Below are 27329 nucleotides of genomic sequence, written 5' to 3' on the forward strand. Positions count from 1 at the left end.
CCGGGGATCGTTAATCCAGTCAAGTCTCCAGAAAAGCTCCAGAGTTGCAGAGAATGTAGTGATTTTGAAAAAGAAAAGAAAAAAAAAAACTTTCATCATGTGAAAATGGAAAACTTTACTTGTGTTTTGTTGGACAATCAGAACAGAGTGTCCTCCAGAGTGTCCCGGTCCATGTTCTCCTGGGACTCCTGGTGGTTTTATAGTTGACAGTCACTGTAATAACAATCCAACTGTCCGTCTGTCCACTACAATGTCCGTGTACTTTCCATTGCTAATGTTTATATTGTTCTCTGCCTCGCGTGTGGTTTCATTACAAAAACAACAAACAGCGCCAACCAGTGGTCTGGCATGTTAACTGCGTTGTGTTCAGCAATTCTGTATAAACGGACGTCATGTTCACTTGATACGGAAGTGGATTGCATTCACATGAAAAAATAAAAACGGACTCTGTTTTACTGAATTGATGAGATAATTATCTCATCAATTCAGAAAAACAGAACAGATTTTTATTTTTTCAGAAAACCATTATATTAAATTCAGAAATAAAGAGCCGAATTATTTGTTCTAATTTTTGTAATCATCATTATGAGATAATGATCTAATTAATTCAGAAAAAACGCGTACATTTAAAAATTTTTTACGTGAATACAAAACGCTTCCGTAACTTGAAAGGCGGTTCCGTAAACAGGACCTCAATGTTTCTGCAGCTTGTTTAGATCCGGTTTATTTTCTAAATTGGTCGATTTTCTCTGAAAATGCAAGGTAATACCATATTTATCTGTTGAAGTCAGTCCTTCAAACACTCCCAACGAGCTGCTCGTCTTCCAACAGGACCAAAGCGGAGATCCCACGTCACCCCTGTCCTGGCCTCCCATCGCTTCTCGTGTTCCTCTTAAAACACTGACGCAAACTTTTAAAGTGTTATATCACCAAACACCTTTTCATATTCCCACCCTCCTTCACCCTTATGCCCCACGCAGAGCTCTCAGGTCGGGCCAACAGAAGCGACTTGCGGTCTCATAAACCAAGTACAGAAGTGGTGACTGTGCTTTTCTCTCTCGCACCGTATCTCTAAGAGCCGTTCGTCTCAGATCAGCCCAGAAGAACACTTGGTTCTCAGAGTGCCGCTTCCTGGAGGGATCTACAGGAGCGTTCAGCTTTCAGGCTCTTCCCATGTGGAACCTGCTCCCAGTTTCAGTTGAGGAGGCCGACAGTCTCGACTTTTACAGTTCGTCTGGAGACTTTTCTTTTCAATGAAGGGGCTGGTTCAGGACACCCTGGATCATTTTCCCTCCGTCAGTCTGCAGTGAGTGGATTTAGGTCCGTTTACTTGTTGCTCTCCGTCTGTCCTCTGCTTTTCTCTCCTTCTGTCCCCTCACCCCAAACCGGAACAGCAGAAAGTCTCCACCTCAGTCTGGTTCTGCAGGTTTCTCCCTGTTTAAATGGACTTTTTTTACCAAATGATAAAAAGAGAGAGAGGACGAGCAGAGATGCTGTTTGAATTCACTCAGTTTTAATTTTCAGTGTTTAAGACTCCATTTGACCATGATGACAACTTTAGAGGGTCAGAAATACATTTATCACTGCAGCCCTGGGTCATACAATCAAGATGGGAAATAAAACCTTTACCTACAATAAGAACAGTGAGTCTCATTATTCATGTGTTGGAAGGTCAGAGGAATTTCTGAAGGATGAAGTGGAGCTGAGTCATTCCTGCAAAGTCTAAAATAAAAAAAAGAATTCAGTAATCTGCTGCTTTTGAAAATTTTTGTGTTGTAGTTTCTCATGAGCACCACAAGATGGCAGCATGTCCACGTTTCTGTTGTGACACTCGAGGCTTCACATTAAAAAAAACAAAGACATCCTGGATTTATTTGTTTGAACTTCACCGATTTAACAAGTTCTTCATTATACATGTTAGGTCCCCTTCAATCATTTTAACTGGGCTGTGTGTGTGTGTGTGTGTGTGTGTGTCATAGCAGCCATCCAGCCTGAACATCATAAAACTATAAACGTACACATATAAAATCTGTGAATGAGAAAATACTGTAGAAATACGAAGATGTTTGTTGTGACAGCAGGATTTTAAGGCCGTCATTGAATAATGACACACACGTATCAGACAGTTTCCAGCGTCTCAGACCAGCAGAGGGTTGTCCAGCACCGCCACTCCAGCAGCCACGCCGCCGTCCTCGTGCTCTGAACTCTTGGTCCTCAGCAGGTGGCCCACACACTCGTTCATCACCATGGAGTCACCTTTCCTGAGGGGAAACGGACGACAAACACAGGCTGAAGGAGGATAAACAAACTGATACACACCTTCTTCAATGTAAAACTGAAGACTTGAAGCTGGAGATGAAGTGGAATTAGTTCACGTGGCGCATGTATACCAGGGGTCTGCGGCTCTTTAGTCCTTCTGTAGTGGCTCCATGAGCCTTTTCAGAAAAGTATAGAAGCCTGGCACACACTACAGGATTTTTAAAATCTTCACCCATCAAGATTCCACACACACACTTATAGAAGTCTATGGTGCAGAGCCTGATACTATGTGTATAGGTCTATGTTCTTCACGCTCAATATTCCAAATCTCGCATAGTCAAACGTGACATCAGTGTAAAACGCAGCATCGAGATGCAAACAAACACGTTTCTACAGATCAACCTGGGGTTGATGTGACGACTCAGGATTTTCTTTCATGGAGAAAACTTTGGGATTAACTCTGGGATTTCAGTCCTGCGAAGCAGATTCACTTCTTACTGGGAGAAATCACCCAAACACTCTGATGTTTAACTCCGGAGCAGAGAACGAAGGCGCCGTCTACCGACCAATCAGAACTCTTGGAAAATGGCCTGCCTGTTTATACAATATCCTGATTGGTGCACGGATTGCACCGCCCACGTGGTGTACTTGGAGTGCAAAATCCTCGTCACTGTGGCTTTGAAGGATGTTTTTGTTCTTGATTTGTTCCACGGGGGTTGTTCTGTAATACTGAGGTTAATAATAATAATGCTCACGCCTGACAGAACTACAGAAACATGCATCCACACGGGGAAAACAGCCTCAAAACAAACTGAGTTGAAAGTTAAAGAAGAGCAGTGAGGAACAATAAAGTGAAACAGCGATCGGTGCCTTGCAGGTCTGCTGATAGTGTCCAATGAATTAATATGGTCTAAATCACATGAAGTCAGGAATTCACACGTCTGGAACTTTCTGGTTTTGGCTGCAGCAGCAGTGATGCTTTCAGCCTGGTTGGTTTTCATCCCGGTGCTCGTGACGTCACACACCCTGCTGCCCGGCTCCTCTCCAGCAGAACACACACACACACACACACACACACAACACACACACAACACACACACAACACACACACACACTACAGGATTCCTCCAGTTAATTATCGCCGATCTCTCCTTCCGAGCAGATCAGACCCGACAAAGTCGCTCTCAACACACCACAGGAGAATCAGACCCGACAATCAGGCCTGTGCTCCCGATGATTGGGAGGAGAGATCGGGACTAAGGCCCTGGGTACACCTGCAACACCTAATCCGCTAAACAAAAGGAGTGCGTTTCCACTGCAGCAGCGGACACAGAGACAACGATGTAGTTAGTATGCCGGGCCACTGGAGGGCGCTGTTGCTTGATTTTGGAATGAAACTACACAGACGTGTGCAGAGAACAAAACACTGTAAACGTGAAGAAAATGGAGAGAACCCGACATCCGCATGGACTGATGATGCATCGGACGCTATCAGGGAGAGTCTCAACTATTAAACTACAGATCTGGACGATAAAACTAGAATATAGACCGCGGGTCGTACCACTACGCGGTTGCCATGTTTGTTTACAACTGAAGGAGCAGGAGGGAGGGGGAGAGATGTGCAGTAACAGGCTCTGTAGCCTCCATCAGTCTCTGCAGGAGGGAATAGTGGCCATGAAAGAATCTTTCCACCTTGGGAGCCGGATTAAAAACTTTGCTGAAACAGTGCATCTTCAAACTGGTGTCGTGTAAATGGACCCCCCAAAAGTGAAGAAAGATTTGCGGATACACTCGAATTCGTGGTCGTGTAAACGGGGCCTAAGGTCTGCCCGATTATGCTGTAGCGTGTGCCGGCCTTAAGGTGGCAAAGCAACAGAGAGGGAATAGAAGTGAAACAGCTGAAGGCTGTGCTCAAAGAAAAAGACCAACAAAAAAAAAAAAGAATTGAAGAATGGATGATGTGGATCAGAACACAAGGATAAAGGACATTATGATATCTGGACTTGAGACAAACCACGAGTGGTGGAAAAATGAAGGTTCATGAGCCACTTTCTATATTTTCTGACTCCACCAGATGGCGCTCTTAGTGGAGTCAAGAGCGCCATAGAAGCTGAAAGACTGGCTATAGAGCGCGTCTTCAAACGTTTGTTGAACAGACAGCGCCATCTAGTGGCTTCAGAAAATAAAGACAGTGGCGCACAAAGCTTTATTTGGCCATCACCACAAACCATGGGGTTAAGTAAATGAAGATAGAATCCTGAAAAAGGTAAAGCAGATTCAAGACACTTGGACAAGAAACTTTAAAATGATGATCCGACAAAGCAGAAGAGGCCAGAGTGATGACAGCCAGGGACGTTAAAAACTAATGAATCACAAGCTGGAACAATGGGGGGACGTCACATATTTATTTTGCTAGAAATATGGTTGATTTTAAGTCCTCTGACTTTCAAGACCATAAGCTCTATGAAATAGAAAATGACCTTGATCCTGAGATCCACTTCGACCAGAACTTCGACATGAACTGTGAATATTATTCTGAAGGCCAGTTTCATTCCGCGTGTGACCGTGGAGGGGTCTTCAGTGTTTCATAGAGTCTGTTCTGTGACTTCTCCAAAGTTCTACATGGTGTAGTTCCCAATAGAGGAGCACCGCCTGATAGACGGATGGCACATGAAGAACAAACCGTACTAATTGGGCGCCTCCCCTCAAAAACTAGACTTCAAATGGTGTATTCTAATGAATTACTAGATACTACACTGTGTACGACTAAATACTATATTGTGATAAATTGTAGGACGAGTTGATGTTTAACAAACCAAATATGTTATGGAAGAAACATACTTATTTATAAGCACCTAACTGAACCAATATAAAGCTGTATACAATATATATATATACACACACACAAAGATGTAGACAAAAATACAAAATAAAATTTTACTTAAAATATTGCCATGATAACCTTTGAATTTACTCTTGAAAGTTTGGTTTTGTTGTGGCCACAGTTCACGTGATGGAATTGTCTATAATTTTACAAGATCAAACAATTAGTCCTGTAAAATAATAACAATCGCGACATTTAGGTCAAATTTATTTAAACATTCTGGTGAAAAATACAGTGAAATGTCCAAATAAAATAAAAAACAATCCTCTAAATCCTCTATAACCAGCTCACTCGGTGGTTTGTGGTTCTGGATTGGCGCCTGTTGCGGCCGGTTTTGGCCCACGGGCCTGATGTTTGACTCCCCTGGTGTAACGTGAAGCTTGAGGACTGTCCGCTCATTGAGGGGTGTAGTTAAAAACGTGTCCGAGTCACAGGGAAGGGGGAGGCCATAAAATCTTGTGTTCGTCTTGAAATTTGCCAGGAGAAGCGGTCCGCTGGCCGCGTTCGGCAGGTTGTCGCTCATTAACCTGCGTCAACAGTTAAATCCTGTCGGTGCACAGCGACGTGCCTCCTGTACGTCAGAACTTTAGAAGCGGTTGGCCTCATGTTAAAGGTTAAATGTGTCTTGCGGCTCCAGTTAAACTCGATTCAAAGTGAATAAAGCGGCTCTTTATACACACCGAGTGAAAGCTGCTTGTTGGGTCTTAAGGTAAACTTGAACTTTCCGCCTCAGGTGAGAAGCGACGGTCCGAACACAGACGTGAAGCAGCAACACACAGATGATTTCTTACCTTACGTAAGCTCCAAAGACCCCCAGCTCACTCAGGCAGCTGCTGACTTTAAGAGGAGCGTCTCTTCTCAGCAAGTAGTTCTGCAGCGCAGCCGGCTGGATTTTGTCCATCAGGATGTAGGCCGTCCGCTCGGAGCTCTGCTTCAGTCCCTCCAGGACCCGGCACAGCTCCGACCCGTAGATGTTGTTACCTGAAGGCAGGAGTGACATGTCTTCCTGTTTCAAGAGTCTTCAGTGGACGTCCACTTCTATCGTCTGAGTACAATGGAGGATTTAGGCTGAAACTGTGTGTTTGATGGTAAAAGGTCCAACAGAGTGAATAATAACCTGTAAACCTCCTGTGGTGGCGGTGGTTTTTCTCAGGTGGAGAAAACTGCACGATATCGTTCTGTTAGATTCTGACCCGTTAAAAATTCATTCAGTAGCTTGTTAATTTGTTAAATTCAGCACGAGAAGAAAAAACTGGTTTCAGCTCTTCAGCTGTGCAATATTTCTTATTTGAAGGGAAAAAAAAAAAAAAAAAAAACGACTAGAGATTCATTTTCTATTGACGTGGTGACGACTCCACTGCGTTTAGATGAGTCCAGACACTAGAAACCAAAAACTGATTTAAAGACTGATGAGAGTTCAGATTGTAGAGTTCAGGTTTTAGGACTTTTTTTTTTTTTTTTTTAAATCATATATTCCGTTTTGACTCTAAATGACAAAAAGCTATATTATGGTCCGTCTGACCCGGATGCTCTCCGTACCTCCTCCCTCTCTCTGGGGCTTCAGGACAAACCGGTCTGGAGCCGCCAGAGCCATCGCCACCGTTCGATCCCCTTCGGGGCCCTGAGGAGAACAAACCAAGATAAAGACTCACGCCTCTTCCTGCTACTTTCACCGTTTCTGGACACAATTCAGAGCAGAAAGTCCAGAACCAAAACAACAACGTTGGTACTCGTGTCCGTTTTCCCACCATGTCCAGAGTGTAGAGGCCGGCGAACGTGGCTCGGACCTGCTCCGCCGCCTCCGGCTGGTCGGGGAAGAACCGCTCCAGGACTCCCGGTCTGGCCAGCTCCTGCTGGACCTTCTTGGTTCCGGCCAGGTGAGCGCTGATGTCTGGACACTTGGCGGCCAACGAGCGCTCAATCATCAGACGAGCTTCCCACGTCTGCGGAGAACATTCACCTCTAAATTGTTGTGGTGGAAGTTTAGAACCTCCGGCAGGTTTTCTTTATTCCTGTGGCTGAAAGTTCTGTTGTGTTCCTCCAACAGCAACATGTCCAACAACCTGGGACTCCTGTCTGCTCCTGACTGCCTCTTCTGAAGCGGGAAGGGAACCGGGGGGGGGGGGGAGACGACGACTTCCTGCCAATACATCTTTTTACTGACAAAAATAGTGGAACATCTCTGCAGTTGTGTTCTTGTTGCAATGATATGGTTTAGTGATTATTGTTGTTGGTTCCGATTCTTTTGTGTGATTGGCTGAGAGTGGAGAAGGGGGCGGGTCAGATGAGCGTGCAGAGATTGCATGCATTGTGTGTGTGTGTTCGTTTGGGCATATGAGAGTACCGCGTTACCGGCATCACTGGCCATGTGTGCAGCTCCTAAACCGTCGCTATGGTTACTCCGTCAGTGTGTCCTCACCTGCTCAGAGGTGTAGTTCTGAGGCATGTAACCGTTCCTGAAGTAAACCACGGCCACTTCTCTTCCATCCCTGAAACAAAAAGGTTGGCAGACGTACGTCCAGGTCACATCCGCCTGCAGCTTTAAACGGAGGAGGAGGCAGCGGAGAGCAGACTCACACAAAAAGCCTCTTGTCCTCGTCAAGAGATCCAGTTTGATAGACGTCGTCGAACCGTCGTCTGATTGTGTGAATGTTTCTGAAAAGCAGAGAAAATAAGTCGTCACGTTATTAGTGACACGGCAAAACTGTGACGTACAAAATGATGTTTGTTAATGTAAACATTTTACACACACACACACACACACACACACACACACACACACACACACACACACACACACACACACACACACACACACACACACACACACACACACACACACACACACACACACACACACACACACACACACACACACACACACACACACACACACACACACACACACACACACACACACACACACACACACACACACACACACACACACACACACACACACACACACACACACACACACACACACACACACAGTAATCACCAACAACATTCTTACTACATTGTGCAGCCTGACATAGTGGATATATTTCTGTCTATATTTCCATTGTCCATCATTCACAACGTCACTATGTGCTACCATGTTGGTCTTGATGAGGCGTGATCAGGCTCAGGGCATCATCCAGGTTTTATTACACCAGGGTCAGTATTTTAGAGACTACACTCTGTACCTTGTTTTTAAATTATTTTATTTTTTACAGAAGTCACCCTGTAATACTTTATTTGTTTCACTCGTGTCATTAATGACACAATGATTTATTTCTCTAACATTACTGTCTAAAATACTGATCAAAAGTATCAGTGTTTTATTTACCAAGTTTGAAATCTATCAGAGCACAGGATCTAAAGCTTTAATTTTGAACCTCATGTTTCAATTGTTAAAGTATAATAAACAGTAATTTGAGATTATATACGAGCAGTTTTCTTTGTAAAATACAGTTGACCTTTGGCTAAGCCCCGCCCCCAAACACAAATGAAGCACTAGCGTTCAGCTACCCGGACTTGGACAAACATTCTGGTGACATTTTTGTTGTTTTCTAGGCTGATTAAGTCATTTAATGTTCAAACGATGTTCCTGGGGCTCATGTCAGTGATTCGAGGTAATCCCATTTCCAAAACCCAAACAAAACCTGGAGAAATGTCTCCCGTGGATGAAGCGGTGACCACACAAACTCAACGCCACAACTAGAAACCAGGACGTCTCCACTGGGGCTTTGATTTCCCTGAACACAGGCGTACCTCTTCCACAGCTCATTCTCAATGTACCGCTGGTCAAAGACGTTCCTTTGGGTTTCCTCCACCAGGAACATGACAACCGCCCTGTAACGACACCGAGGCAAGTGTAATAACAAAATAAAGTGTCTTTACATTTGCTGCCGTCATGTGTGGAGCGGATGTGGATTTAATGGCTCGATGTGGGCGTCACCTGTCTGATCTGTAGAGCTCCCAGGCCGTGGCGATGGCTCTGGCCAGACCGGCTGCAGGATTGTTGTCCGGGACGCGCTGGCTCTCCTCCAGTCTGCCGGCCACTTTCAGAACGTGTCTGAGGATTAACCAGGAAGCACACCAGTCTGAGGACTGTGGGTTGTCCATCTTCACTTTGTGACCATGTCTGGTTTCCATCGCTGCTTGTTATTTTTTTTTTTAAATCCTCGTGGCCTCAAACCCAGAACACACTGCCACGCCAGGGAAACCGTCTGCAGAAGCTCGAGCTTTAACCTGGTTAAAGAGGAGCGTCTTCATAAGTTAGTGCATCATTTACCTGTGTACGTCGGGCGTGCGCGACGAAAGGCCTCCGAAACTGGCAGCGAATGTGTTGATCTCAATTTGCTTGAGAGACGGCGTCCCGTCCTCTCCCTGGTCCAGCATGTAGTCAGAGCGGTTGAGTCCCAACGTAACGGACTGACGGGGAGAAGGACAACTAGTACGGATTACTTTTGTTTCATGCAACAGGAAATCTTTGTTTTTGTGTTCGGGACAAATGTTCTTCGTACTAATCAACTCGACACTGAGCAAACCGACAAGTGGAGAAACCGAAAGCTAACAGGACGTAAACAGGATGAAGAGGAGACAAATTCATCTGGATTATTAATAGTCCAGCTGAGAAACTTGTATTTCTGCGTTTGTATATTTTATGCAGCTGTAGTTTTCTGTATCGCAGTTATAGTTTTTAATATTTTTTTTTAATTCTGCGTCTTTGCAATGCGCGCTACATTTTATTGTTTTGATGGGAGGGAAGCGCTATACCAGGGGCCTGCAACCCGCGGCTCCCAGGCGCTTTCTCTAAATCATACCTTAACAAAATTCTCATCTTATTTTTATTTTATTTACAAGCCAGTCATTTTCAAATTGACGTTTATCTCTTGGATTAAAAAAAACAACAACTTTAAAATAAATGAAAATTTCTAAAATGGAAAAAGAAGCTTAAAAATAGAATAAAAGAACTCAGAAAACAGATAAAATGATGTCCTTCCCTCCTTCCTGTGGCAATAAGACTCTATAACTCCTCCCTGTAAATACTGTTTGCTGTGATTTAATTAATTCCATCCTCCTAGTGCTGATTTTAGTCACAGTTAAACCTTGAACATGCCAATATTTATGGCTTTTTCCCATTTTCACCCCGTCTTATTTGATATTCAGCTTTATTCATTATTGAAGGAGTTTCCCTCTGGGATCAATAAAACATTTCTATTCGATTCTAAAATGTCAAACTTAAAACAATATAAACCACAGAAATCAGGCACAAAACCAGCTGAAATGTTTACCATCCTTGATTGTAATTGAAACTTCACAAACACAACATAAGATAGTTTTTGTACTTTTTTTTTTTTTTTTTTTTAATTGCTGCAAACATGAAACTTCAGAAGCTGTGTCCACCTTGTTTTTAAAGTTGAACATGTAAATTTGATTTGGTGGAAAATCACACAAGCGTGTGTTTTGGTCGTCGCGGCTGCAGAGCCCTGTTCTGTACAAAAACACAGTTTGACTGCTATTTTCTGCAGTGTTATGCTATGTACAGTATATAGGACGAGGTGCAGCTCACCAATAAACCCATTTAGCTGGAGTACACAGCCGTCGGCACAGAATACCGCGCCAACTTGTGTCGTTGTTGTATTACAGCCGTCAGCCGCGACGTTAAAGGACAACTCAAGAGAACAACAATAATTATCCTGCTGTCAACGTACCATTCTATTTTGATATACGAGTCACTTCTTAATTAGAAGTAACACAACCAGCTACACAACTTAAAAAAAAAGTGTGACCGAGAGTCCAGAAAATGCGGCATATTGCAAATAAATTGACCATGAATTTGGAGCAGCCCTGCTGGTGCTTCTCCTCATCCTGGATTCCGCCGGCAGAAACACAACACAGCTACAATAGTACGCACAGTTCCCTCCTCAACCGTCACTGAATACTGGTGGACTATTGCAACTGGCTGGACTATTGCAACGCCCTGTACACCGGCATCAGCCAGTCCTTACTGACCCGCCTGCAGCTGGTTCAGAACGCTGCAGCGCGCCTCTTGACTGGCTCACAAAAATATGATCATATTTTCACCCGTCCTCTCTTCTCTGCACTGGCTCCCAGTGCAATTTAGAATTGATTTTAAAATTCTGTTATTTGTTTTTAAATGTCTTAATGACCTTGCCCCTCGTTACCTGTCCGACCTGCTTGTGTCGTACTCCCCAGCACGTTCACTCAGGTCAGCTGATCAAGCGTTGCTTTCGGTCCCCCAGACGCATCGCAAACTCAGAGGAGACCGAGCGTTTTCTGTGGTTGGTCCCAAACTGTGGAATGAGCTTCCTCTGTTCATTAGACAGGCTGACTCCCTTCATGTTTTTAAATCACATCTTAAAACACGCATGTTCTCTTTGGCTTTTAACCAGTGTTGAAGTTGACTTTTACTGCTCAAAGTGTATTCTGTGCTGCCACTGTATTGTTGTATTTATAATTGTATTTTTATATTGTTGTACAGCACTTTGGTCAACTGAGTTGTTTTTAATAGTGCTTTATAAATACATTGGATTGGATTGGATTGGAATACTGAGGCTGCAACTTAACTAGGTGTTCTTTTACTCCCGTCGTCAAATTCTTCACTCAATCTTAAAAGCAGTTGGAAAGACGTACCTGAGATTTTCCTTCTTTGAGGATCTGCTGGTGGATCCTGAACAGCCTCGCCGTGAAATCATCCACTGCGATGGTGCTGTCAACCAAATGCCACCGTTATTATTATTATAATAATACTAGTAATACTCCAATGCTTCTCTACGGAGAGGAGAATGTTGGTCTGAGTCCGGCCAGTTGGTAGTTGAATGCTATTGGCTTGTTTGCATTTGGGGGCGGGGCCAAGCCAAAGGTCACTCGTTGGGATGAAGTAAACACGACCTGCAGATCTCGATATTCATTTCTATTTGCGCTCAATCAACCGTCTTTGTTGTGTTCCCAGCTTCATGTTAAAAGGGACAGCCGGTAAAACCACGATAATGTGAGCAGACGTTACTTTCTTTGTACGTTTTGTTTTTCCAAATACCAGTGCTGTTTTTCTAAATCTAAACTGTGGCTCATTGTGTTTTTCTCTCACATGGACAGCTGCAGTTTCCACCAGCAGCATTTCATTAATCAAAACGGTTCAAACTAGAGGTTAAGTTGTATTACAGAAGTTTGCACTGTGTGTTTTTTTTATTTTTTTTGACCTCTGGCTGCATAATAACAGGTTTGTTGAGAACATGAGAGCAGAGCCTCGGGCGGAAGGTTTTCGCACAGTGTTGGTTGTCGCTACAACTCGCCTGGCTAAAGCCTCCTGCAGGAAGTCCACGTCCTGACAGATCCGGTCCACCAGCGTGTTGTAGTGAGTCTGCACCGCCAGGGCCTGGAGGAAGATGGACCGGGGCACGGGCGAGGGGAAGAGCGTGAATGGAGCGAAGGTCACCAGCTGAAAAACAACGTGTGCAACGTTACGAGAAGAGAATGCTGACATTAAAAAAAAAACAAAAAACAAAAAAAAACATCTATTCATCAACAAACCAAACAATGGACGGGAGAATGCGAGGAATGAAAATTCACATTCGAGGCCAAACGTTCCCTGAATCCTGCGGCTGGAGCCCAACAAATTCCTGACATGGCTGTTTGGTGTGCAGCAGCGTGTGTGAAGGACTGAAAGGTAGTCGGCCATAACTTCAAACGTGTTGCTTTACTCTCTCAGACTGACGGGAACCTGAGGGCGACGCTCAGAGGAGGATTTTAAAACCTGAGTTATAGTCTGTGTGTCAGTCTCAATGAGCAATGATTAAAAGTCCCATATTGTAATCACATTTATGCTAAATTCATTTTATAACGATTTTAAAGAAGAGTAAAATGTGTCCTCATAGTCTGTGTATGAGGCCGCAGAAGTGAAGCAAGTCTGTCATCTCCCTCATTTTCTTGCTCCACTTTTTAGCAAATGTGTGCTCATACAGGTGATTCAGAGATTTTCCCTTCATGACATCATGCAGGGAAATAACCACTCCCTCTAGTAGTGGAGCTCTGCCTCACTGATACGCTGAATAAATTCAGTATAATATGAAAAACCATAAGTTACCCTTACAGGAGCTAGCGTTAGCTACTTGGTAGTAGCTTTAACGACACATACAACCAAACTAAGTAACATATTCAAACACACAATATTTTTAACTCCCCATCTTCAGGATTCTCTCCTTCAGTCACATTCTGGTTCAAAGACAGCGTTTATATGAGTCATAGCGATAATTCCACCGTAAACATTAGCACAGAGTACCAGTGTTTCGAGTCAACTGGTGTCCCTGTTAAATGGTGACCAATTTCCTTTAGCTTCAATCGTTGTTGCTCGTAACAGCATATATTAAAAAGGTACGACACTTGGAAACTTCATTGTAAATGCTGTTAAACGTCGTTCGTCAGGACACCTACGGATTTCTGTCGGGTTTTTAACTTCCGTTATCAGCAGCAACAAGGGTCACCAGTTAACAGGGAAACCAGTTCATCTGAAACACCGGAAAGCTCTTCTCCCCGAGACGGGCCTTGAGGAGACGTGGACCGACACAGAAACACCCTGTTCTCTGTAGAGGGACTTTTAGACTGGATGACATTCAGGACCGAGGCTGGATTTAGGGAAAACCCTTTAATACAATGTTGTTGGACAAATGGCACCGAAGTGAAATTGTTGAAAAACTGTATAATATATGATCTTTAATCAGAGGTTTGATCAGTCGAATGTTATTTATGCAGCAATTTTCAAGCAGGTTGGTGCAGTTTGAAGAGTTTCAGAGGAGGAACGAGACAAAAACCAAGAAGATGACATTCAGGACTGTATTTGATGAAATACACTTTGAATATGAGGTTGTTGGTCCTCTGACACCGACGTGAAATTGTTAAAAAAGACTTTAGAATATGGGACCTTTAAAGTGGAAAGTTATCGACATTAAATTTTTTATTTATTTGCATATTTAGTTCCCGTGTCCAGGGCGCTTGCAAAAAGCTTCCCAGTGTCTCGGTTGATACAACTGACATGTGCGTTAACTAATGAGGATAATTCTCCACACACACACTTTGAGTCACACCAAGTAGTGATTTTTGTTCAATGCCAGACTTCCTAATGCTGTTAATGCATAGGCATTTAAAGTCAATCTCCTCATGTATGGTACTTTTAATTTGAAATCAATTGGGTCCACCTCAGCGGTGAAGAACATGGATCACTGTTGAGTTAAACGGTTACACTTGATGGTTTTGGCTCTGAGGCTTATTTTTATTGTTTTAACTCATCTCTGTTACACTTGCGATCAAATCACTTCTAAAAAAAAACGAGTCTCTCGACAAAATAAGTAATATTTTTAGTCTCTACTTCTTTCATGTCATCACAACTCTTCCAGTGGCTCGGCAGTGTAGTGGGTGGTACTCTGACCTCACAGCCAGAAGGTCATCAGCTTTGCACATTTTGACCGCCGTTCCAGCATGCGTTGCTGTAGGAGTACCTCTGAGGAGTTGGGGCTCTCCTGGATCCTCATCAAGATGCCGTGGAGAAGCGCCGCATCCTTCGCCACATCTGCCAAGTCTCTGATCAGAGCGGTGTTCATCATCACCTCGTCCGGTATCCCCTGGGCCATCCTGGGTCGCCTGCGATGTGAAAACCAAAGCAAAGTCTGGGCTGAATTGCACGTCATTAACTTTGTGACTCCGCTCAGCACACGCTCCAAAACCTCCTGATGGACGCTGCTGCGACTTTGGATTTAATTCAACAAGTGGATCATTGACTCTGGACTTGGATTATTATCAAATGCAAAACTGTCTCGTGTAAAAAGAGGAGCCTGATTCGGTTCCTCTGACCCAAGGTGTCTCGTGCGGTCACTGCATTAGAACTGCCCTCCACAGTCCAGATATGTTTGTGTTTGTGAGGCTTCTTGACTGGACTTTGTTTAACTTCTCCCTTTCCTCCAATACCTGAACGAATCTGCTTCAATCCTGAACAGAAGCCATCTTCTGGAGTATGAGTGTATTATCAACTCAAATCCACACATTTACAGCGTTTAAACTGCAGGAGACAAAAGCTTCAGTCAAACCAGTGGTTCAAAACAGAAACTAACCTGAGAGTTTACAGGAACCTATTACTACTGAAATACAGCAACTTCCAGCTCTCTCAAGAGGAATAACACAGAAGTACTCACACAGTGCTCATTTTGAGACTCACAACAGAGACAACATTATCACCAGGAGGACTAAAAGATGTTTGGAGGTTTTGTAATGAACGAATAGACTCACCTCAGGTAGTTACAGCTGCGTCCCACGGTGGACTCGTTCGAGCTGACAGGCTTCCACAGACAGCGACTCGTGCTTCGCGTGAATCGTCTTCAGAGACGCAGGCTGGAGTTTATTGAACGAGGCAGTCGGTCGCCCCTGGGCTGCAGGTTAAAAGCTTCTAACACACGGAGGGACGAGAAGGAGGCGACCTGTGACTTATATGCGCTCACACCGGGAGAAAACATAGGAGCCTCTGTAAGCCCCGCCCAATCAGAGCAGAAGCCCACGGTGATTGGTTCGATTGGGTCTGTTTAGGCTTCCTATTGGATGAGGCCAACCGAGTAGCCAATCAGCGCTCCGAACGTCACCGAAGCGGAAGAGAAAATGTCAATGTGGCCCCGCAGTGAAAGTGCTGAGTGAGAATGATACAGCAGACTCACCTGTACAGGTACAAACGCTTTGGAGGCAGAATGAAGCCTCGTCTCATACGGTTTGTGTGTTTTCATCAGCAGCAACACAGTTTCTGTATTTTATTTATTTTTTATTAAATCAAAAAAATACAAATACAAATCCACTTTTATGTTGAATTTGACTGTAGACAACTGAATAACAGGCCAAACTCAGAAGAAGAAGAAGAAGAAGAAGAAGAAGAATACCTTTCTGAGTGATTTAATGACTCCCTTTTACAGACATGATGTTAAACCTCTTTATACAATGTATTTCTAGACACGTCGGGCAGGACTTTGTAGCTTCAAATGACATGTATTTTATGTAATGTCATAAGTTACCATCCAATTTTCTTTATATATATATAATTTTCCTTCATAAAAAAAAAAACCAAGGACATTGAAAAATGCTTACCCTCTGTTAACATCCATAAGAGAAAAAAACCCTCAAAATGTTAGTACTGATAAGTACATGATGATAAATCACAATAATCTACATATGTACATGTATACATAATTAAATAGACAATACATGACATGCATGAATGTACACATAATTCTACAGCTACAATTTAGTATCTTCCTTTCCTTTGTTTTCCTGAGGAGAATAAAATTAAAATGTTTATTAATAGTTTACAACAAATTGTTTGCTGTCAAGAGAAATGTTAATCAAATGTTTAACATGGAGAGAAAGAAAACCCCAACTGCTGCTTGCATTCTTTTGCATACAATTATATTTATGATTGCTATATGAGATAAAGTCCTAATCCTCGTGTACAAAGAAACTATATATATATAGAAATATTTGTGTGAAGTGAGATTATGTATCTAAAAAAACGACAAAATCAAAACAGGACATTTATATTCACAAACTGATTTTAAATTAACAGTATTTTAATTTTATTTACACGTGGAAAGATGCACGCGCGCGCACACACACACACACACACACACACACACACACACACACACACACACACACACATAACTGCCATTGCAAATTTGGTTTAGGAAAATAATGAAATCAGACTAAAAGAAATTGAAGCCACATCATCTAAGACAACACCATGTTCAACAACATCGAACAAGTCAGTCGGTCCATTGGCTCTGATTCTCAAGTGAAAACAAATCAGAATGAAACTACTTTACAATGTGACTTATGAGAGAAACTCTCAAAGAAACAAAGAACTCAGACGTGGATGTGGATGTAAGTCCAATATTGACTGCAATACAGTACGTGGAACATGGTTTCCCAGTGTACTGGAAAACACCATATTGAGTGATTCTCAGCATGGCGGTGGGAGGTATGCACTGGCATGTTTGGTGGAAAATTTGAAAAAAAAAATGTATTAACAGCATGTGTGTATCTGCAAACATTCTGCGCATGTGAACAATCTGAAGAAGTTTCTAAAATTTGAACTGTTTTAGTATTACAAACTAAAGATGAGAGTGCTTTACATTAAGCCCAACAGTGTGTAGTTGGTTAGACAAACATCAGGTAATATGAATGAGGTGTGTGCCACTTGGGACAGAAGTTTGATTTGGATAATTCTGCATGTAGTTTCGGTTGCAGTGATTTATTTTGCAGGATGTATGAGGTATTTTGCAGTTTGGGTGTGTGGTTTTGTCAATTGTATTAAGTTTGCAAAATTGTGTTTTAGCACATGGAAGAAAAAAAAAACTATAAAGAAGTTCAGTCCAGGGCCACACCTCCTCCACACCAGCAGAGGGAGCCAAAGCCCTTCTGACCACACCTCTCCCTTGGAGCTTCCTGCCTGCGTCCCCCATGTGAGTCCTGCCAGGCCTTCAGATTGGTCAGGAGGTCACAGTTTAGTTTGAGGGAGGAAACGTAAACAGAAAGGACAAGTCGGACTGTTGTTTGGCCGTGGCTCGAGGGCAGCTGCTGAGTGTGCTGAGCTGCCTCCTTATTTCTGTGTGTGTGTGTGTCGCGTGCAGGCCCGTAGATGGCGAGCGGACATCTGTCGAGGGAGGAGGCGCTGGCGTGCGCGAACTCCAGGCACGCCTGCCATGTGATGCTCTACTGCGACACAAAGGCTCAACTCTTTGGGAGATTCCCCATCAAACATGTCGTACTGGTGAGTGTGTGTGTGGAGGCATGCATTCTGCTGACTGTGTGTTTGCACCAGTGTGTGTGTGTGTGTGTGTGTGTGTGTGTGTGTGTGTGTGTGTGTGTGTGTGTGTGTGTGTGTGTGTGTGTGTGTGTGTGTGTGTGTGTGTGTGTCACAGATTCTGTCACTTCCCACAGATGCAGATTCGCTTTGACGGCCTGCTGGGTTTCCCTGGCGGGTGAGTCTTTCAACCTGCTTTCGTCTCCTCCTTGCACAGGTTACGCTCACGTCACAGATCAGCGTTTCCCGGCTCAGATCCCGCCTTCACACGCCACCTTCTAAAAGGCCTCTCTCTCTCTCTACCTCTCTCTCTCTCTCTCTCTCTCTGCGATTTTGCTTCAGTCGCCGCCAGAGTTTCCGCCGCATCGTTCGCCAGCACGAGGGAGTTGCGTAACGGGGCACCGAGACACTTCTCCAAACTCATGGTGACATTTTGTAAAAAACAAAGGAAGTCTTTGTCAGCGAATGGGAGCGGTGGTCAGAGCTGGCAGCTGTGTCGCGTTCTTTCATGGCGACTGTGTCCAGTAGGATTCGGAGTGAGCTGGTTTACTCCTCCCACGTCGTACACGGTATCTGTAAGAAAGAGCAGAGTGAAGACAAATACTCATCTACTCTTTCCTCTAGGCATAGTTGAATTTTCTCAACAGAGTATCTCCAAGCAGCTCTGAGTTACAGTGAAATGAAAAAAAAAAAAAAAAAATTGGAATGTAGAAGTATAAAATTTCAAAATAAAAGAAGGGGATGTTTTCATGGGAATAAAAGTAGTTCACTGACTCGAGTCGTCCGTCAAAGTGAACCGGGTGTCTGAGTCGTCTGAGTCATACGAAGCATCCCTCCCAACGCCGCTCGTCGTAGTATTTGATCCACAGATGTACTGGTGGAAGGGACTTTCCACAGCGTTGCTCGGAAACTATCCCAGCTCGAGCACCCGCCGGCGGCCAGCCCATCAAAATAATAGAAAAAATAGAATAAACAAAAATGAAACAAAGATATTTGAATGAATTCTTGGAAGAAAAAACAAAGTATTGCCTCGGCCGGGAATCGAATCCTGAGAATTCTACGACTCGAGCACCGATGACTTTACATAAATCCGACTCTTAGAAGGCTTTAGTTTGTTTATAACTATGTGATTTTATATGATGGTAGGGTGATTCATATTATTGGTGCACCCACGGACAAAAATATAAATCGATGCCTATAATATCTGCTGTACGTATGTAGTGTATTACTACTGCAGATTCAGCGTAGCTACTGGACGGGTGTGTGAGGTGAATGATTCTTTTGTAATTAACACCCGATTCGAGCCTGTGGCTGTATATATATCTATAAACGCTAGTATATGGTCTTTACTTAAGTAGAGGGAAGAATGTGGGAAGAAAATACAACAGTTAAAGGAAAGTGCTGAGTCAGCGAGCTCTACTTGTAGGTGGCTGTTTTATTTATAGGCGGTACTATTATTCTTACTGAAAATGAGTCTGGCGATCAAATGGATTAAAAGCGTTAGAAAACGGTTATATGCGGAGAGTTTTGTGGGGCTGCAGAGCCACCGGTCGCTCGCCGCTACAGCTAAACTAGTTTCCGCCTTTAGAAGCCGTCCGGCTGTCCATTCGCCGGGCGTCGCCACGTCGCCGGCAGCCTCAGCAGCGCCGTCCTGCTGGAGTCGTGTTTCTACTTCAGTGTTGTGACGTGTTGACCTCTGACCTCCCTCCTGCACCGCCCTCGTTTCAGAATCGTTGAGCCCTCGAAGGAGACGCTGGAGGCGGGGCTTACCAGGGAGCTGTTGGAGGAGGTGGGCATGGCCATACCTGTATCTGAGGAAGATCACGTTAATGCTAGCTATGGCCCTCCTTCCTCCTCCTCCCCCTCCTCCTCCTCCTCCCTCATCCTTCACTTCTATGTGAAGAAGATAACGGAGGAGCAGATCAAGGAGGCGGAGCTCGCCGCCGTATCCGCCGCGGCGGACCACGGACTGGAGGTACTGGCGTCATGGAGAACAGGCAGTTTGAATGGGCGCCGCGCTCCGGTCCTCACCGCCCGGCTTCTGTCCTCCTGCAGGTCCTGGGGACGGTCAGGGTCCCGCTCTACACCCTGAGGTCCGGAGGAGGCCTCGGGTCCTTCCTGTCGCACACGTTCATCGGCAACGCTCGCTCCCAGCTGCTCGACGCCATCCTGCGCCTGAACCTGGTCCCCGCGCACAAGGTGTACAAGGCTCTGACGCACGCTCTGCAAGGCCACAAGCGCTCGAGCGAGGACCTGCGGGCCGCTCTGGCGATGATAGAGGACCGGGGGGGGCAGCGGCTTTGAAACACTGTTGGTGCAGTTTGACTGTGCAATCAGTCGCACACTTAATCCTACACACACACACACACACACACACACACACACACACACACACACACACACACACACACACACACACACACAGTCATGCTGACTCTCAGCTCGTGACTCATAATTGCAAACTGTGCATCAAACAGTTTTGGGCCAAACATTATGGAAATAGTTGTTCACACTTTCCATCACGACAAAGATTTCCCCCGTCGTTCGGACTCCTTTGAAGCGTCACGTTGCTGTTTTTATGTCAGCGCAAAAAATAAATACATTTAATTCACTTTCATTTATATGCCGCTGTGATCAAAACCTTTTTTTTTTTTTTTTTAATGTTTATATTGGAATGATTTGATGGTGACGCTTTAAATTCTAACCAGAGGCTTCCACACTGACTCACACAACGCTGATAAAAAAGAAGAAGCATCCCGTGACGGTTTGACTGTGAAAAGATTTGTTTTGCCAAAATTCTGAGGAAACTGTTTTTATGTAGTTAATTACATTTAGATCTCTGAAACTGCTCATTTCAAAGGTGACGTTCAAATATCTGCCACAGTGTTTTCTTTTAGGGGAATACTCTGTATTAAAGGGGTCATATCATGCTAAATTCACTTTCTAATTATTTTCCAACAGTAATAATCGTCCCCATACCTGGACTGACGTCCCAGAAGTGAAGACAGTCTGTCCTCTCTCTTCCTGGCTTGTTTCAGTTTATAAAAAGTGTGTTGCTCCGACCAGCCAATCAGAAATGAAACCCTATATAGTGTCATCAGGGGTTTAGCCAATCCCAATCAAGGTAGACCCTCCCTTTGACTCCTCCCACAATCAGGCAGCTCTGCTCCGGCACATGGCACCACGAGAGGAAGTACTTCCTCTTCCCAAGCTGGGCATGTGCGGGCGGAGCCAGTCCAGCTCACACAGACACAGCAGATTCTGAATGCAGCTCCTATGATCCAATGTTCAAATGGGGGAAAATAAAGGAGAAGCCTGATTTGCAACCCCGTCTCACACCAAATTGTGCAATACCTACGTGGGTCCACTGCACACATACGTCGTCATCTCACAAAACGCCCTCTGAAGTAGTGAGGTTACGTTTCAGTTCCTCAGCCTTTCCTATGGCCACGACGTCAGGTCACGTGACTGCCGACTTTCCTCCGGGCTGGAAAGAAAAACACGGCGGATCTCCGGTCTATTGCCGGTGGAAAATGCTGGATTAAAAGATAGTTTGTGGCTTTAGCTTTGTTTTGATCACTTTTTAAGCGACAAATATACACTTTATTCTCATATTATGCGTTCGGTTTATGTATACGATCCCGAGTTTATTCGCTTTGACGGACATTCTACCAGCTTAATCATTAGGGTTGGGCTTTGGGGCAATAAACTTTGAATTCAACGTTTTTGGACCAACGAGACCACGTGAAAGTTTTGAAAAGCTGTTTAATATGTCCTCTTTAAAGGGATAAATCACATTCAAGCATAAAATCTGAAAAGTGCCCAGATGGATCAAGCTGGTCAAATTGTTTCAGATAATTTTTTTACTCTACAACAACATAGTTATTTTGTTGTTTTTTTCTTGCTGTGCTTTAAATTTTACACTATGTGCTCAGATTTGTGGTAAAAAATATAATTCCATAAAAGTCTATAACTACACCCAAGATTCTGCCTTGATGTGTTTTCCTGAGTGACATGGAGTCAAGATGACCTTGAACCTTTCCTCTTTATTTCCAAAAAACAATTACTTCTGTTATGTGTGGGTTGCGTTGTAAAATGTTGTAACACATCCAGCCTTTAATTCTATTGATAAACTGACTCAGCGGGTTTAAGAGTCGGCATGTCGGCGGCACAATTTCTCTTGGAGATATAAAGTTCATTGATCTGAGTCAGAGGGAGCGTCAGATGCATGCCATCAATGATGTTTATGACAAACGAGCTGACAGTAGCTATGAGACAGAGAAGGAGACTTCAAATGAAGCAAAGTGAAGGTCAGACACAGCATCGTCCCTCACCGCTAAATCAGAAATGTTTGGAAATAATCAAGTCTAAACAGTTCAACACCCTGGACCACAGTGCCACCGGTTTGTGTATGAAAAGACAAGGATTTTCCTGTGATTGACTCTAGGAATAGGAGCGTACAGTACGTCTGCCTATCCCCCCCCCCCCCCCTCCCCACGTGGTCGTATACGAGGCAGAGCTGCGCTAAGCTTTTATGGACTTTACATAGACACCCTGTGGTTTTCTATACCTGCCACAAAGAGAGGCGCCAACAGCAGAGGCACGTCTTCTTTTCAAACCGCCACGTTTCTTTGTCCATCTATTTTTTATTTTTTATTAATTTTTTTTCGCCCTCATTTAAAAAGTTATTGTACGGCGGCGCTGGTGCAATCCACAGATTAATTACGTCCGTGACACGCTCTATAGCCCGAGGGCGCAGATTTGATTCGGTTTAACTGCACCCTGGGTGTGCATAACGCGCCCGCACCAGATGTTAGGAAGCCCATTCTCAGACGATATTACCGGCACAAAAAGTGAGAGCTGAGTGGTTTTGATACGTACTGTACTGAAAGTGCACAGATCCACCCACTGTTTTATGCTTTTGTTGTTGCAGATGAATCAATCCCAATACATTAATGTGCGCGTCGCTGCGCGGCAACAAAAAGCGCAGGTTTGGGCTCAGGCAATCAATGATGGGGTGTTTTGGTTTTTTTTTTGTGCACACTTAAGACAAATTGACATCAAATGGTTACACGGAGAGGTTTGAGAAAGACGCTGATGGGGGAACGCTTACATGCACCCTGCAGTGCAATAATATTAGAGCCGTGGGAACATAATTCAGTTTTGGGGTGCTGCACGTGAGAGTCGTCTGTGGAACTGCAGTTATCACTATGATAGTGTCTGTGGGTTTTCTTCAAGCATCTTTGTCTCCTTTGTCCAAATACACCAGTTTGAGGATGATTGGTGACTGTGTAGATTTCCTGGAGGTGCAAATGGCACTGCACCCCGTGACTGTACAGGATAAAGCAGTATAAATGGATGAATGCTGTTTTTGGAGAGTATAAGCTTTGTACAGTGGCGTCCGGTGATAAATTTCTTAGGTGGGGCTCTTCATTAATTATTCAATTTTATCCAGTGTTAACTTAATTTAAATACAGTGCGTTTATAAACCACATTACAACAATCTTGCATTTTCTATATTGAGAGAGGCCCCCAGTGACGAAATATATTGTAGTTTTAAACAGCTAGTGAGTAGAGAGCACTTATTAAGACTGTTTTATTAACATACTTGTAAACAAATACAAGCAGATGCTTTATTCGTCCTTTTTAGAAAATGGATGTGTTTTGGGTCTGGTTTAATTGAAAAGGCAGTTGCTTTGAAAGAAACTTAAAAAAAATTAACAAAAAAAGTGCAAAATAAACAGCTTTTTAAGCCCTTAGATTTTCAGTCATTAATAAATATGAGCATATCTTGACATATGTAAACATTAACAAACCTGGACACATTTGCAAAATTCTGAACACATTTCTGTTTGTGTGAATTTAAAAATAACTATACTGGAGAACGTTGAACCTGACCAAATCTCTTCTTTCAAACCGGTAAATTAGAAGAGACGCGACAGAGTTAATAGTCAAAGACTCGCTGCTTGTCGTCTTCATCTCAACATCTCGTAGAAACAAGGAGAGCAAACCAGAACTGACTTTAAGCCACCGAGTCGGGGCGATTTAACCATTGCCCCGCAGGAAATGACACTGATTGGTTTAATTTCATGTCAGTCACTCCGATGTTAATTAGTCATTGGTGAGCTCGCTACTAAACCCCGCCTCCTCAGGGCGGCTTTCACATCGCCCCAGGCTGCTCCAATAAACACACACACACACATTATATATAGCATATAATATAACAATATATATAAGCCCTCTATTGGCCAGCTGCCACTACTTTTGTAATTAATTCAATCTGACCATGCAAAAAAAAAAAATCAAATCACATGAACAACAGGGACTATTCAGTTAGAAAGCAAAGCCAATGACTCTCCATACAGAAAGATTCACACAATGAATGTTTAATCAGCTGACACCATTTTCAACCAAGCCTTTTGGAGGCGAGGATTCATAAAGCGACGGAATATTTGCCTGAGCTGTTTGATACGAGGCAGGATGGATCCAAGCTTTCATGGTCTTAATACACCAGGGATGGAGACTCATCAAGCCTTCTAAGGTTTTCTCAATTCTCTGTTGACCAGTTTTGGTGGTCAGTTGAGCAGAGGTGGAAAGTAATGAATTACATTTACTAGAATTACTGAACTTGAGTATTTTTTTTGAGTAATAGGTAGCTATCTGTTACTGATGACAAATCTGATCAATAGATTAATGGATTAAGAGCATTACGCTCTAGATATACTTATGTGTCAAGCAACATGGGAGACCTTTACTTGTGTGTAAGATCTTACTCTTATGACAACAGTTAATGGAAGAGGCTTTTATTTTGACATACCCAAAAAAGGAACACCGTGGCAAGACATGATTAAACACACAAGGCTTTTCACTCACAGTTGCAAGATAATAATTACTAAACTTTAGTAAACTAAACCAACTAACCAACTAGACGAAAGCCTCGGTCCCACTGCACAGAATGTGACGGGACGGAACGAGGCGGAACCGAAGCAGTAGTTCACGATACATAGTCGTTGGACATTTCAAGTTGGTCGAAAAATCCGTAGTGCGTGAAAAAAGCAGCGTGCCGAACGAAGCGTTGTGTAGTTTAAAGGGGCGTGCAGCTGAAGACGGCGGTGTTGTCGAGAGCGACCAAATCACTGACCAATCGGCAGAACGGCTGCGTTCTGCTCCTAAAAAATGGGAAGTGTTCTGTAGTGCCGGGTACCCCAACGGAAGATTGACGGGAAAATCAGAACCCTTGGGTACCGCTCTCTCGACTTTCATTACAATTTAATTTGTAGGGTTGTTCTTTTCACTACTTCCAGATTTATATCCCGTTTACTTACTTGCGCTCCTCAGGAGAAGCCATTCTCCCGAGGTCAAAAAAAGTAACGAGGTAAATTTCACACCGAGTATATTTCATATGAGCTACTTTTTACTTTTACTTGAGTAGATTTTTTCGACGAGCACGTTCACATGTTCTTGAGTAAAATATCTTCATATTCCACTTCTGCAGTTTAAGAGATGTAACCAGGAAGTGTTGTTATGAAGCGACTGACGGTGTAGACCGTACATTTTAGTATAGACTGTTCTAGACGTCTCGAGATGTCTCTGCGTCCTGCTGTGTGTTTCATATAATAAGAGCGAGCCGACCACCACACTTCCAACCCCCACGGTACACTGTCACCTGGATATTTAGTTTTCCCTCCATTCTCTGTAAACCATCCTGATGGTTTTATGTGAAAATCCCAGAAGGTCCACTGTGAAATACTATAAACTATGAACATCCGTATGACTTAAATCACCTTTCTTCATCATACCGATGAAGCTCGGTGGGTGTCCACGGCGCAGTTTGATCAGTTGTTTTTTTTTCCAACAAGATGACTCAAAACTAAAATCCACTGTATTTTCAGATTGATTGCCGCTCCTACATAAAAGACGTAACACAGGCGTACATCAGCATAATAAAAGCACAAATACAGTCGTGGAGGTAGTTTCCGGTCTCAGCTCTGGCCGCCTCGCTGATTTTTTGAGTCAAAAGACTCAACACAACGATTCGTCTTACATTTTAAATGTTCAAGACGTTCACTGGGAAGATCAAATCACTGTCATCATGTTAACTTTGAAGCCCCACTTGATGACATTTACTCACCCGGGCCACCAAGAAAAAACAGTGACACCGTCATCAAGACGACCGCGGTCTATTCACTGTATCACGTGGCCATCGCCATCGTGTCATGACGAAGGCGGCGGCTTCATGACACGAGATGACAAAGTCACCATATGACCAAGTTGAAGCTGGCTCGGCTATGGAGACAGAAGTGATGGTGGGTGAATTGGTCCAATTACTGGAGGCAGTTGGCAGTCCTCAAATGTGCCTGGGGCCCAGAAGGGGGCGAATTAGTGAAGTGGAAAACAAGCTAAAGTAACAATTCACTGGGCTGAGGCACAACTAAAGGCCAAATACTGCACGCCCTCCAAAAACACAAGCGGTGCCTGGAAGGACTGACTCGCTGCTGGGAAACACAGGACGAGGAAGAAGATGGCAGGCGAGTCTGTGAAATCAGGATTTTGAAGACGAAGACCACAGGACTGTCAGATGGGGGCAGTTGGTGACATAGGACCCAGCTCTCCCCTCCATCAGGGGTGTGAGGACACATGATGAGACTGCATCAAAAGACAGCAGAAAAATGAGAAGCAGACATGGTTTGTGTCTGATGGTTCAAGCATTCGCGCAGCGGGTTGTTCCAGAAAGAGCCTGCGTCACACGGCACTGCCTCAGGACCCAGTCGTCAGCTGGCTCCTGGAACACGTCTAAAAAGAAGTTGAGCATTATCATCTCAAGCCAGTAAAACACCGGGACAAAGATCTACTAAAATGACTTTTTCAGAAAGAAATCTTTGAAATATTCTTCCCATAAAAGGTCGAGAATAACCTAATACATGAAAACAAGACCGTCAACACTCATTTTCACAAATTTCCAACTCGTAGTTTCCCACATCGATCACACCAAAGTCATTATTTACAAACAAACCGGAATTTGTAGCGATGAAACTGTGTTTATGTTTCACTAACCGACGTCCTCTTCAGAAACCTGCCACAAGGGTTTCTGGTATACTAAAGATGGCGTCACGGCAGCTCAAGCAAAAATATCAACATTTGACCGATTTAGCCCAAAATAAAGCCAGACTTTCTCAAAGAAGGAGAATTCAAGCCACGAGAAGAGTCTGAAATGTTGTGAAACTGATCGACATCGACAGATCGACATCTGGCGGGATCGAGTGAACAAACGGGATCTTGTGAGAATATCTTTGTTGTCAAGATGTATGTATGTATGTATGTATGTATGTATGTATGTATGTATGT

The 27329-nt window shown here is 43.7% G+C and overlaps 2 protein-coding genes across 2 annotated transcripts; one reads left to right on the plus strand and one right to left on the minus strand.

Annotated features, from left to right (window-relative positions):
• Positions 1-1492: 1492 nt before the first annotated feature.
• On the minus strand, positions 1493-15686 carry gss (glutathione synthetase). Its single transcript, XM_080470397.1, has 13 exons — positions 15431-15686; positions 14647-14788; positions 12448-12593; positions 11789-11864; positions 9423-9562; positions 9087-9203; positions 8900-8980; positions 7721-7798; positions 7563-7632; positions 6892-7086; positions 6683-6764; positions 5935-6124; positions 1493-2261 (listed from the first exon to the last, which is right to left on the minus strand). The coding sequence occupies exons 2-13, from the start codon at positions 14776-14778 to the stop codon at positions 2138-2140; spliced, it is 1431 nt and encodes a 476-aa protein (XP_080326523.1). The 5' UTR covers positions 14779-14788; positions 15431-15686; the 3' UTR covers positions 1493-2137.
• Positions 15687-17641: 1955 nt separating this feature from the next.
• LOC308113372 (U8 snoRNA-decapping enzyme) lies at positions 17642-21965 on the plus strand. The gene is made up of 4 exons (XM_080469628.1): positions 17642-17951; positions 18122-18162; positions 19713-19959; positions 20040-21965. Exons 1-4 carry the CDS (start codon positions 17820-17822, stop codon positions 20286-20288), a joined length of 669 nt encoding a protein of 222 aa, XP_080325754.1. The 5' UTR covers positions 17642-17819; the 3' UTR covers positions 20289-21965.
• The last annotated feature ends 5364 nt before the right edge of the window (positions 21966-27329 follow it).

This window comes from Lipophrys pholis (genome assembly GCF_963383615.2).
Source record: "Lipophrys pholis genome assembly, chromosome: 8".
Taxonomy (NCBI): Eukaryota; Metazoa; Chordata; class Actinopteri; order Blenniiformes; family Blenniidae; genus Lipophrys; species Lipophrys pholis.